The sequence below is a fragment of the Ammodytes marinus genome (assembly GCF_949987685.1).
Source record: "Ammodytes marinus genome assembly, chromosome: 9".
In the NCBI taxonomy this organism is placed as follows: Eukaryota; Metazoa; Chordata; class Actinopteri; order Uranoscopiformes; family Ammodytidae; genus Ammodytes; species Ammodytes marinus.
Window position 1 is genome coordinate 29,728,667 of NC_137213.1, and position 13,437 is coordinate 29,742,103.

Below are 13,437 nucleotides of genomic sequence, written 5' to 3' on the forward strand. Positions count from 1 at the left end.
CTGCCTGCCCGCCTGCCCGCCTGCCCGCCTGCCCGCCTGCCCGCCTGCCCGCCTGCCCGCCTGCCTGCCTGCCTGTCTGCCTGCCTGCCTGCCTGCCTGTGTTTTCAACTTCTCAAAGAGACTAAATGACTTCCAGGTTAGAAGAGGATCTGTGCTGTCCGGTCTGCCATGACATCTTCAAACATCCTGTTCTTCTGTCGTGTAGCCACAGCTTCTGTAAAGTCTGTCTGCAGAACTGGTGGAGAGAGAAAGTTTCAGTTTGTAAGAGGAGAGTTTCAAAGGACCCACCTCCTAACTTGGCCTTAAAGAACCTGTGTGAGACCTTCGTACAGGAGAGAGATGAGAAAGCTTCAGAGGCTCTCTGCAGTCTGCACTCTGAGAAACTCAAACTCTTCTGTCTGGACCATCAGCAGCCAGTTTGTCTCGTCTGCAGAGATTCAGTCAAACACAGCGACCACAGATTCAGACCCATCGATGAAGCTGCCGAACAACACAAGAAGGAACTTGAGGAAACTCTGGAGCCCTTAAAGGAGAAGTTGAGGCTTTGTGAACACGTTAAAGAGAAGTTTGATCAAACAGCAAAACACATAAAGGTCCAGGCCCGACGCACAGAGAGGCAGATTCAGGATCAGTTTAAGAAGCTTCACCAGTTTCTAGAAGAGGAAGAGGAGGCCAGGATGGCTGCACTGAGGGAGGAAGAGGAGCAGAAGAGTCAAATGATGAAGGAGAAGATGGAGGCTCTGAGCAGAGAGATAGCAGCTCTTTCAGACACAGTCAGAGCCACAGAGGAGCAGCTGAGAGCTGAAGACGTCTCATTCCTGCTCAACTACAAGGCTGCAGTGGACAGAGTCCAGCAGGGGGCACTACTAGATGATCCACAGCTGCTCTCAGGAGCTCTGATAGACGAGGCCAAACACCTGGGCAACCTGACCTTCAACATCTGGAACAAGATGAAGGACATGGTCTCCTACACTCCTCTGGTTCTGGACCCAAACACTGCTCATCCATGGCTCATCCTGTCTGAAGATCTGACCAGTGTGAGATATGGAGAGGCACAGCAGCTTCCTGATAATCCAGAGAGGATTGATCTCCCCTGTTCTGTCCTGAGCTCTGAGGGCTTTAACTCAGGGAATCACAGCTGGGACGTCCAGGTTGGATACTGTACGGGCTGGTTCCTGGGTGTGTTAGCAGAGTCTGCTCAGAGAAAGGAAGGCATAAGGTCTGGATTATGTGGAATACAGTTCACTTGTGGTGAATACTCAGCACCAGGGGTGGACTGACCATCTGGCATACCGGGCAAATGCCCGGTGGGCCGGCGGCCTTTTGGGCCGACCTGGGCCGACGAGGTTCAATTAAAAAAAAAAAAAAAAATCTGGGCCCGGCCCGGCCCGGCCCATGTCACACAGCCGTGGGCCGAGGTCCCTTCCCTCTCGGCCGCGCAGACTGTCAACTTAACCTGAAAGACCAATGAAATATTGGCCCATTCATCATGATTGGTTCTGTACCGGGCCTGGCCCAATCACACACACAGCGGAGGGCCGAGGCCCCGCCCCTTGGGCCTCGGCTGTCAATCACTCAATCAAGTCACGTCACTAACAGACAGAAAAACAACTCGAGAAAAACGGAGAAGAAACGGAAAGGAGACAGTTGCTGGACTAGTGGTAAGAAGTTGAAAATAAAGTTATGTTGAGAATAATTGTGTAGCTTGCTAAATTTTAAAACAGCAGTAGTTTGCCAACAGTTAGCTGCTTGCGTTAACATCATGGATAGAGCCATCTATAGAGCCATGTCAAAGTGGCTACTTTAGCTAACAACCTACTAAACATTTGCTAGCTCTTGTGGTTTATTTGGGGAGTTAAATAGCTCTGTTGTTGGTGTATTGAAAGAGTATCATTACTTTGCTAGCTGATCAACATTAAAGTGAGGAAGCTGTCAGTTTTTGCTTCTTGCTGTAGCCTACTTATTCAGTATAGTGGATTTAATAATGTTTTACTTAAATATACTTTTCTGTAGGCTACTGATTGTTGACATGGTTAAACATAGCCTACTTGAATTTCATTTATTTTATATATGATTTAAATGCAATTTAAAAATGCAGACTGTAATTTGACCTGAACATAAAAAACATATTAATATATCCCAAAGTTAACAGTAAATGCAGAAAAGTATATTCACTCAAATATGCAACATAAAGTTGTCACACTTTCTCCTTTCACAACACTGAGTGTTTGAGGCATTAGGCTTCTCTTTTTTACAAATATTCAGAAAATTAGACCACCACAGAATTGTAGCATACTTACTTTTTACAAGCTGGTAAGTTTATTTTACTAGACCTGCTTTCTAGACCATCATGTACTTTAGAATAATATACATTAGACCATTACTTTTGTACACTTTTTTTCACATTGGTTTACTTAGTAAAACAACAATTTGTATATTGTAATGCATCTTTCCACCTCTTTAACTGATACATCCTCAAAACCTCAATCAATTGTGTGTCTCTCCTCATTTATGAAACAGGTTGAGACACCATCCACAGAGGAGGAGTCTGGAGAGAGGGAGCAAGGAGCAGGAGGTTGATTACTTTGTCCATCCTGAGCCTACCATGTTAGAGGCATTTTTGAGCACCACCCACAACAGAATACTATAGCTACTAACACTTTGTAAATATTATTGTATTATATGTCTGTACACTTGTTCAAAATAAACCAACATTTTAATTTAATTCAATGGAACAGTCATCTTTAAGGGACCGTGATAAATGTGTTCTGGTGGGTGGTCGATCAATTGTGGTGGGCCGGTCTGGGTCCAAAATGCCAGGGCCAATTTTTGGTCCCAGTCCAGCCCTGCTCAGCACAGTCACCATCAGCTCCAGACACTGCTCTCCCATTGAAGAAGGAGTTCCAGAGGATCAGAGTGAATCTGGACTTGAACAGAGGAAAACTGTCCTTCTCTGATGCTGTTACCAACACACGCATACACACCTTCACACACACATTCACTGAGAGGATGTTTCCTTTCTTTTTCACGGTGGATGAATTTAAGATCAGCAAAGATGCATTGTTTGTGTTTTAATAACGTTTTGCATTTGAGTCATTGATACCAGATGTTCAAATCATGTCAATATCTTTACAAACTTTACCAGAGTCTAAAAAAACAATTGTCGAGTTTATTCTAAAAATTGCAACTTTTTCTCAAAGTGCATAATAAGTGAAAAAAAATAATTATAATCTTGCTCCTCTCATTTCTCTCTCTCATGGTCTTAAAGCTGGGGTATATGATTTCAGATTGGTCAAAGTTAACATGAGCTGTACACTTTGACCAATCAGAGCGAGGCTCCGATTCTCTGTTCTCCTCAATGCAAGTTTTATTTTGAAATTCTGCACAGGAAGTTCTTGTGGTAGTCATAGTGATCTTGACAGTTGAAGGCAGCTGCTGGAAACTGATGTCTTTGCACATTCAGCTTTGGGCAAGTGACCAGTGTGGATATATGAACATCACCGGCTCTGGCTTTATCTGATTTTTTTAATTTTAATTTTTTTCTCGCAATTCATGGATTTAATTGAATATTCTGAACCTTTTTTTTTTGGGTGATGAAACACTCTTGTATTGACCTGGATTTCTCCTGTTAAGAAAACCGAGGATTTAAAAAAATGGAAAGTTTGGTTTTTGTCACTGTGTGTCTCTGGATGTGTTCGCTCATGGTGAGTTCACTTTCTGTGTTCTAATATCAAAATAAAAAAATCACACTTTATAAATTCACGATTCAAGATATTTTATGTCAAGATTATTGTCACATGTTCAGTGAAACAGGCTGTACACACTTACATTCATACTCTGTTCTCCTACACACTTAGAATGCTAAAACTAAGATATAGCAAAATATTGTACTGTAGGCTATATACATGCATTGAGAAAATAGACATACAGAAAAGGAAATTTCCCAGTTGAAAATTGTAAACTTTATGTGCATTTTTGAGTACAGAGTTTTGAAAAATTGCATGATGTAATATTCATAGCAGTAGAAAATACAAAATTGTGACTACGTTATGTATACATTCATATGAATATGAGTAAAGATGAATATATATGACATCAGTATGAATAATGTTGAATTAGTATGTATATATCAGGATGAATGGTGCAAGAATAGCCTCCTAATGTTATTAACATATACAACTCATATTCATTATTATTGTACACTGGACATATTGATACAGATGTGCTAAACAGCTGAATTTAAATCATTGAATCTAGTTATCAGTTAATCATTTATCTTTTAGACGGTCAAATTAACGATTAGTTGTATTTAAAGGAATACTTCACCTACACGGAACCGGCGTTGTATCATTATAAAATCGCTATTATAATATAATGAATGAGGTTTTTCTTCCCTCAGCCTTCCCTCAGTCTTCCCTTGGCACAGCTGTCCTGTTTATCTTTATCCTAAATCTACATTTTACCATGTGTGATGTCATACATTGAAAAAATGTAGGGTTAGCCAGTGAGACCATAAAACACTCGTTCTGCCTTTTCTCAGGCTAGGATGAACCGATTTCTAAAATGTTTGCACATTTATACTACACAGGATCTCAGAGTTCAATACACCTTCATATCTCCACCGGTGAAGTAGGTATTCAAGCCATTTTTTCAGGTTAAAGTAACAGTTCTGTCAATTGCAAAAATAATTTGCTCATTGATTCATAGATAATGACAATTATTGGTTCTATAGGTGTCTTTTAGCATTTTCTTTTATAGGGAATAATTGAAATGAAATCTCAGTTGTTATTGTATTCGAGCCGTTATCCCACTCTTCCATTCACTCCCTCACACTGTGTAAATCCACTTCACAAAAAGATCAACACTGCTCTCTGCCAATGAGCTCTGACTGAAAGCAGACGCCACTGTCAAAAACGCTCACGTCACCACCCCCCAAAATAAATGACTAAAAATAACCACAATATGATAGATGATAATAAAATAATGAACACTTTCGCCTTTAGTATGATAAAACCTTAACTTTAACTTGATGTTAGGACTATGATTCATTCATCTAATGTTTTGGAGTCCCATATCAATTGTAAATCACTCAGTGCGTTTACATGCAGACTCATAATCGGATAACTAAACGAATAAGACTTCAACAGGACTTTTAAACTGCATGTAAACACCTTTATCCGATCTACTTCGGACACAAATCGGCACAATAACGGACAAGAGAAGTCGGATAAGAACACCTAGATAATTCTTTCATTGTCGGCTTTCTCTCTGCATGTATACAGGGATCGGATATCGCATATCGGACTTCTCGTTCTGTGCTTGTGTGCCTGTGCGTGATAGGCTACACCATGGGTTATTGACGGAAGAGAACCGGACGTGGCTCTAAAACCACTTGTTGAAAGCATGGTTGAAAGGGCTACAGCGCCACCTAGCATAGTGAAGACAGCCATGCATCGGACATTTATCCGATTTCTGAAAGGCCATGTATACTCAGACAAGTGACACGGTCCGTTCGAGTGTCTTGTTCGATATATGTGATAATCCAATCTAGTTGTGCCATGTAACCGCACTGAATGTTTCAACTGTTACCACATTCACTGTGTCCAACAACATACTGTGTGTACATAGAGATGGATGATAAACTATATATAATAAGGGCGAGTGAATTCCTAGAAGCAGAACTCATAAACGACTGGCTAAAGTTCAATACAGTTTATTCACTAATGAAAAGTGCAGAGTTATGGTGAGTAATGGTGGATTGTGTGTGTGTGTGTGTGTGTGTGTGTGTGTGTGTGTGTGTGTGTGTGTGTGTGTGTGTGTCTGTGTGTGTGTGTCTGTGTGTGTGTGTGTGTGTGTGTGTGTGTGTGTGTGTGTGTGTGTGTGTGTGTGTGTGTGTGTCTGTGTGTGTGTGTGTGTGTGTGTGTGTAACAAGTTGAAGCTAAGAATTGGCTGTAGTGTTAGTGTCACATTGGCGACTGAGTGATGTTGTGAAGACAGCAGTGCGGAGCCTAAACAGAGCATGTGTACTACATGGGCTTGATGAATGGATGGATGGATGAGCGAGAGGGAGAGAAGGAGAGAGAGAGGGGTAGGGAGAGAGAGAGGGAGAGAGAGAGTGAGAGAAGGAGAGAGAGTGAAAGAGAGAGAGAAATGGAGAGAGAGAGAGAGAGAAGGAGAGGGAGGGAGGGAGAGAGAGGGAGAGGCAGAGAGGGAGAGAGCGAAGGAGAGAGAGAGATGGAGGGAGAGAGAGAGGGAGAGAGAGAGGGGGGAGGGAGGGAGAGAGAAGGAGAGAGAGGGAGAGAGAGAGAGCGAAGGAGAGAGAGAGATATGGTAAATGGTAAATGGACTTGACTTATACTGTATTGCGCCTTCTAGCCGATTTTCTCAGCCCCAAAGCGCTTTACATATCTTACCACATTCACCCATTCATACACACACTCATACACCGATGGCAGTAGCTGCAATGCAAGGTGCTCTCTGAACCATCGGGAGCAATTTGGGGTTCAGTGTCTTGCTCAGGGACACTTCGACATGTGGCGGGGAGACGGGGGATCGAACCTCCGACCCTGCACTCCAGGGGCAATCTCCCTACCCACTTTGCCACTGCCGCCCGTATGATGGAGGGAGAGAGAGAGGGAGAGAGAGAGGTTGAGAGAGAGAGGGGGGAGGGAGGGAGGGAGAAAGAGAGAGAGAGAGAGAGAGAGATCCTACCATGGAGGTAAGAAAGAGTAGAAACTGTAGCCACATTTCCACCTTATTAATATGAATCGAATCTTTTGAAAGTTTGCAACAACAACAACATTAAAAATTAAAAATTGTGGATAATTTAAGGGGATAATTAAGAGTTGAAAAGCTTAAACCAGTATTTGCCTCTGTACTTGCTGCTGTATTATTTAAAGGAATACTAGGTCATTGTGGGGAATGTTTGTTGACAAATCACTTTTAGTCAAAATCAGTGAATATCTCCTCACAATCTGCTACCTGTCCGTCCGTACTGTGTGTGTGCGCTGAAAGAAATGATGGGCGAATACACAGCCTATGCTCTGTTAACAAAGTGGGCCTGATTTGTTCACTCTACTATTCCCTGTGTTTACGTATATACTCCAGACTTACCTACACCTTGAATTTGCCCATGTGTATGGCTGTGTTCAAAAAGCCCTACTAATGTCCTCCCTCCTACATACTCAACATGTATATACTTCACATACTGTCTACTTAACCATCCATTGTGTATGCGAGGTTCGTCGGACCGTTTACAGTGAAGTATACAGGAGCAATTAAGAATTTAAAAAAAAAACGTCCATGTTGTTTGAAAAGACGCAATGCATTGTGGGGCGGTTGAGTAGGAAAAGTATCCTATCGATCCATACACAAAATCTTGCCGTAAATTAGTACTCATCCGGGCATTTCTCGACTACACAAATTCACATACAGAACCACAACATACTCAAATTGACGTCAAAATGAGTATGAGTAGGATGTTAGTAGTGCTTTTAGTATGAGTAGGACCTTAGTAGAGCTTTTAGTATGAGTAGGACGTTAGCAGGGCTTTTTGTATGAGTAGGACGTTAGTAGTGCTTTTAGTATGAGTAGGACGTTAGTAGGGCTTTTAGTATGAGTAGGACGTTAGTAGGGCCTTTAGTATGAGTAGGATGTTAGTAGGGCTTTTAGTATGAGTAGGACGTTAGTAGGGCTTTTAGTATGAGTAGGACGTTAAAAGGGCTTTTAGTATGAGTAGGACGTTAGTATGAGTAGGACGTTAGTAGGGCTTTTAGTATGAGTAGGACGTTAGTAGTGCTTTTAGTATGAGTAGGACGTTAGTAGGGCTTTTAGTATGAGTAGGACGTTAGTATGTCTTATCCAACACAGCCTATGTTCCAGTCTGAACTGGTTAGTGCAGCGCCATAGTAACAGCAGGGCCTCAGGTGTGAGTCTCCTGCCCACAGCTTCTGATTCAGATCATCTGATCACACAGGCAGCAGCATCAGGACCAGCTGCACCTGGAACACTAAACTCACTTATTATCACATGAGACAATATGATAATAATACGACAATGCCTGGGCAGTGTTGGGACTACGCCACCTACCCAATAGAGTATTAGATATTTAAAATCTTATTTGTTTTTTTATAATTCTATTGTGTGTGTGTGTGTGTGTGTGTGTATCACTATCTATCTTAGTTTGTTTTTTGATTTGTTTTGTATGTGTATAGTTGTTTATGTCTGTGTGTTGTGTTATCTTTGAAAACTTAATAAATATATTTCTCAAAAAAAAGTTTAATAATAATTCTACCTTTTCTTAATTTAGACATGATTTCATAGATGGAATGAAGCACACTCCTCCGTCCGTTCACTTACATAAATAAATACACAGGCATTTGCTGGTGGCCAGTCCTGAAATCAAGAGATTGGACACATTGATGTAATACTTTATGCCTTTTCTATTAAAATCAATGAATATCTCTTCACGATCCGCTACCTGTCTGTACTGTGTGTGCGCAAAAAAAAATCCAGTGTTACAGTTTTTGCCGAATGCTTACACACATGTTGCAGACTTTGGCCCACTGTGTCAAAACTTAACACACAGGCCGAATAGGACACAGCACATGGAGATAAACTTCTAACTTATACGGCAAAATGAAACTCTTGAAACAAAACCTAACAATCCCATTTCAAAACTGTTTTTAGCATCAAAACAATACACACCTTTGCACTTTTGAATTACTCTTTCCTAGCAGCAACAACACACAGATGTGCTTTATGCAGAACACAGCTGTATTCAATACTTTGGATGGTTTTTGACTTTAAAAGTCTCATACAGATTTTTTTGTGAAAGATTGATCCACTACAGTTGATCTAGTCACATGAAAACAAAATGTAAACGCTTCAGATTTTTATTTTTATTTTGCCATTTTAGGTTTTTGCAAAAGTAAAAAAAAAAAAAAAAACACAAAGACACACAAGAAATGGTACAACTAGAATATTCTACAAAACATAGTGTTCTAAGGGAATGATTGGAAGACATTTAGGCTATGGATCCTGTCTCCTGTTGGCATCTGGCCACATCACCTCATCCACGTCACAGGCAATGTCCTCCCTTGCCAAGCAACGGGGGAAATATCGCCTTGCATGCCGTATCCAACCTCTTGCAGAATTTTTTGGAAAGATTGATCCACTAAATGTTCAATTAGACACATGAAAAAAACATAGAAAAGCTTCTGAAAAATATTGCAATTTCATGGTTTTGCCCAACAGAAGAAAAAAACACAACAAATTGGTAGGATCGCAGTTCAGTGTGTCACTATGAACTCTGAAACAATTACAGTAACATTTAAAAAAAAAACAAGTGTTGTAAGGAATGGGGCGAGTGGATTATGAATCCTTTGGATACCGCCTCCCGTTTGTGTCTGGCTACTACATCGCCTCATCGACATCAGATGCAATGTCATCCTTTGAGAAGCAACAGCAAAAATATTCCTGATATCCAGTCTAAATGTCCTAATTATGGAGCTATTGTGTTGTTGGGCTGCATCTCAGACGAGCCTCCTATATTGTTAGGCCATGATATATATGGTCCACTATAGTGACCCTGTCTCCGTCTGTTGTCTCCTTTGTCATCGTCCTCCTGCCGCTCTCTCTTGTCCTCTTCCCCTGACTCTCTCTCTCTCTCTCTCTCTCTCTCTCTCTCTCCTCTTCCCCTGACTCTTACTGTCTCACAAAGCAGCTGAGCTCACCTGAGGTCTATTTGTAATGCTAAGGCTCACACTGACTGGTATTATATTAGCTTTATTATTATTTTTCATGTGTGTGAGTCTGTGTGCTTTTCCAATTTTAGTTGTGTTTTGTATTTTAAATAGATGTGTTTTCCCAATGATTGCAGGAGATTTCATTTTTGAACAATGTGTCGTATGTGAAAAACAGTGTGTAGTGTTTTGCAAGAAGTGTGTTCGAGAATTTCAAACACAGTGCAAATCACTTATTGTGTTTGTGGGGTTGGTGCTTGTGTTTAGGGCATGGTCACCAAAGTTAGAGGTTGTGATGCTTTGGGCATAGCAACCACTATTAGTGTTTAAGCATTAGGTAAAAACTGTAATACACAGCCTAGGCTCTGTGAACTGGTGTGTACAGAAAGCGGGCCCGCCGTATAGCTGGCATTATGCCCGTCTGTTGGAGGAAGAAATGAATCATATTGTTAACTCTAGAGAAAAAGCCTGGAGTCTTATTGTGGTTTTATATGTCAACAAATAAACAGCTGTATTAGTACAACAGATCCCCCAAAGCAAAGATTTCATATCAAAGCCGCTCTGTGTGTGTGTGTGTGTGTGTGCGTGTGCGTGTGCGTGTGTGTGTGTGTGTGTGTGTGTGTGTGTGTGTGTGTGTGTGTGTGTGTGTGTGTGTGTGTGTGTGTGTGTGTGTGTGTGTGTGTGGTGTGTGAGACCAGCAAAGCCTTCAGGGAGCTGGCTACTTGTACTGTACAGTTGGCTGCTTATGATCACACAGATGGTAAAAGAAAAAATGTGGTTTTCTGATTAGATTTTATCACAATAATTTCACCGCAGGGGCGACTTAGATCAACGCAAAACTCTACTTACTTCATCAATTCAATTGGTTAAGGTCTGAAATAGTGACTTCATTTTTTTCTTAATGGGGTTGTGTGAGGTACTTCTGCATAGTTAGTCTGCTACCTTATGGAAATGTCAATCAAAATTTCCTTTATTTATGTATCCTCGAAAGATGAATTGAGGGGTGACCCTTATTTACAATGATGTCGAGTAAAATTACAATACACACACACACACACACACACACAATGCAAATATACAACAAGCTGACAAGGAGACAATAACAATTATAACATTCAGATGAAATGGGTGAAGCAGAACATAGCCCAATTAAAACAGTTACAGGTGGAGTGGGGATGATTCAAAATAATATGTTTAAATTTGTTAACGTATATGAGGGTATTTGTGTGTGTGTGTGTGTGTGTGTGTGTGTGTGTGTGTGTGTGTGTGTGTGTGTGTGTGTGTGTGTGTGTGTGTGTGTGTGTGTGTGTGTGTGTGTGTGTGTGTGTGTGTGTGTGTGTGTGTGTGTGTGTGTGTGTTCCCTTTGATGCTGTAAGTTGTTCCAGGAGTCGGGGGCACTGAAGCTAAAAGCTGCCTTTCCCAGCTCAGACCGGGCTTGTGGGACATAAAGCATAAGCATGTCAGTGGAGCGGGTCTGATAAAGCCCATCTGAAATAAAATACATATATAAATAAAAATGTGCCAATGTGCGTCACGTCTTGCGTTAAGAGAGGACCACCCAACCTTTCCATTCAAGACACAACGGTGTGTGTCATAAGCATGTCCTGTGATGAACCTTAAAGCAGAGTGAAAAACAGAGTCTAGGAGTTTAAGACATGAATGTGATGCGTGCCCGTAAACCACATCACCGTAATCAAGGACAGACATGAAAACTGCCTCAATAATCCTTTTCCTACTAAATAAAGGGAAGGTGGTTTTGATCCTATAAAAATAGACAATGTTTTGTCGTAGTCGAAATACTAGATTTGTTATGTCAAAATTGATCGAAATCTCGACTTCCGCATCTAAAATCTCGAAAAAATCTTCTTCTGAGCATTCAGAATTCAAGACAATGTATTCGTCGATGTACATATGAATCTATGGAACTCTGCAAACTGATTGGACGTCATAGCAGTTATGTTCAGTATACGTCAATTATACAACAGCAAGGAACCAATCAGATCGCTGGATTTCAACCACCCGTTTTATAAATGACAAATGACCCATATTGAATCTTGAATCTTGGCTGTCTCTTAGTGAGTAATGTCGACTGTTCGGTCAAGGTTCGGTGACTAGCTGGGGGCGCCTTTAGCTCAGTTGGTAGGGCGTCCCCCCCTCCCGGGCCGGGCCCAGCAGCAGACCCGGGTTCGATTCCCACCCGCGGTCGTTCTCTGCATGTCACTCCCCTCTCTGCCCCATTTCACCTCTGTCTCTCTGCACTATCAATAAAAAATATCTTTAAAAAAAAAAAAGGTTTGGTGACTAGCAACATTTCTCCAGTTGGTCTTTCTTGGTTAAAAGCCTGCACACACACACACACACACACACACACATATGCACGCATGCATGTAAACAAACACACATGCACACACACACACACACACACACAAACAAACATAAACGCGCACACACACACACACACACACACACACACACACACACACAAACAAACAAACAGAAATGACTGCTGCACTCAGACTAGGCCCTGAGGTGAAGCTTAAGGGTATAACAGTCACTCAATGAGGTCACTGGAATGACATCATCAAAGTGCGTCACAGCAGAGCATACATAGCATACTGAATGTTTTTTTTTCTTTTTTGGGATTACTGAGTTCTGATATTCGTTCAAATTTTACAAAGGAAAGCAAGCTATTGCAAAATGTAACTTAACTACCTCAACTCACTGGAGTTCACTAGTCTGCACAGAACATGGTTAGTTATTATCTTTTCTTGTGATTTGTCGACAAAGAGAAACAAATAGACTCAGGCTGTGTCTGAAATCGCGCACTTGCGTAAGTGCACTTACATTGAGTGCACTTTATTATCCCTACAGTACACTTACTTATAGACGCAGTGCTCTCATTTCTACAGAGCACTGTCCAAACTGCCGTCGCGCACCTACCGGAAATGACTTTGCATTTTGACGGTTCTTCTTCGGTGGTATTTTTTCTGCTTGCGTTACCGATAGCCAAAACAGGCACATTAGTCGCGGAAAAACTAAAACAATATATAATTTAACTTTTGTAGAGCGTTTCCTTCTCAACAGTTGCTTCAAGCTCCTCTATTTTGATTAGAATGTCCCGTCCTCTCCGTTACGTAGGCAAGATGGCGGCCGTTGAGTGTGGAAAGTGTCCATCGCTCCACACTCAAGTTTTAGACCGTTTTGAGTGCACGACAGAGGAACTTACAGTGCACTTCATTTTGGCACACTCTCCGGTTTTGCGCAAAGTGCACTCAAAAAAGTAAGTGTAAGTACAGAAGTGCGCGATTTCAGACACAGCATATGTAAAAAACAGACTTTGGGAGACTAAACATAGGAAATCTTATTCAGGGTTGTTTAGCTAATGCTTCTATCCAGAGTAATATACCATGAAATAACTCTATCAGTGGAATACAACTACATTTAAACCCGTTTGTAAGGACAAAAATACTCCCAGCAATACACACAGAGAGAGATGTGAATATGTTGTAGTGGCTAGTAGTCTGTTGTGGTTCTCACAAAAATAGTTGTGCAAGTACACACACACACACACACACACACACACACAAACACACACACACACATACACACACACACACACACACACCAGTACAGTGTCTGTATATAATGGAAGACAACGCTTCACCGTGTGTTAACGTCAGTGTTCATGGCACAA

General features: G+C 41.4%; 2 protein-coding genes across 2 annotated transcripts in view; both read left to right on the top strand.

The window, feature by feature from the left end:
• Positions 1-125: 125 nt before the first annotated feature.
• LOC307255461 (nuclear factor 7, brain-like) lies at positions 126-3,075 on the top strand (the record flags this gene model as incomplete). The annotated part of the gene is made up of 2 exons (XM_080034145.1): positions 126-1,271; positions 2,863-3,075. The coding sequence occupies 2 exons, from the start codon at positions 126-128 to the stop codon at positions 3,073-3,075; spliced, it is 1,359 nt and encodes a 452-aa protein (XP_079890271.1).
• A 578-nt stretch (positions 3,076-3,653) lies between these two features.
• The window catches only part of vipr2 (vasoactive intestinal peptide receptor 2), a gene marked incomplete at both ends in the record, with an annotated part of 61,813 nt that continues 52,029 nt past the window's right edge, over positions 3,654-13,437 (top strand). Inside the window, one exon of the mRNA XM_080033875.1 lies at positions 3,654-3,704. Within this exon, the coding sequence (XP_079890001.1) occupies positions 3,654-3,704 (51 nt within the window). The remainder of the gene's footprint in view (positions 3,705-13,437) is intronic.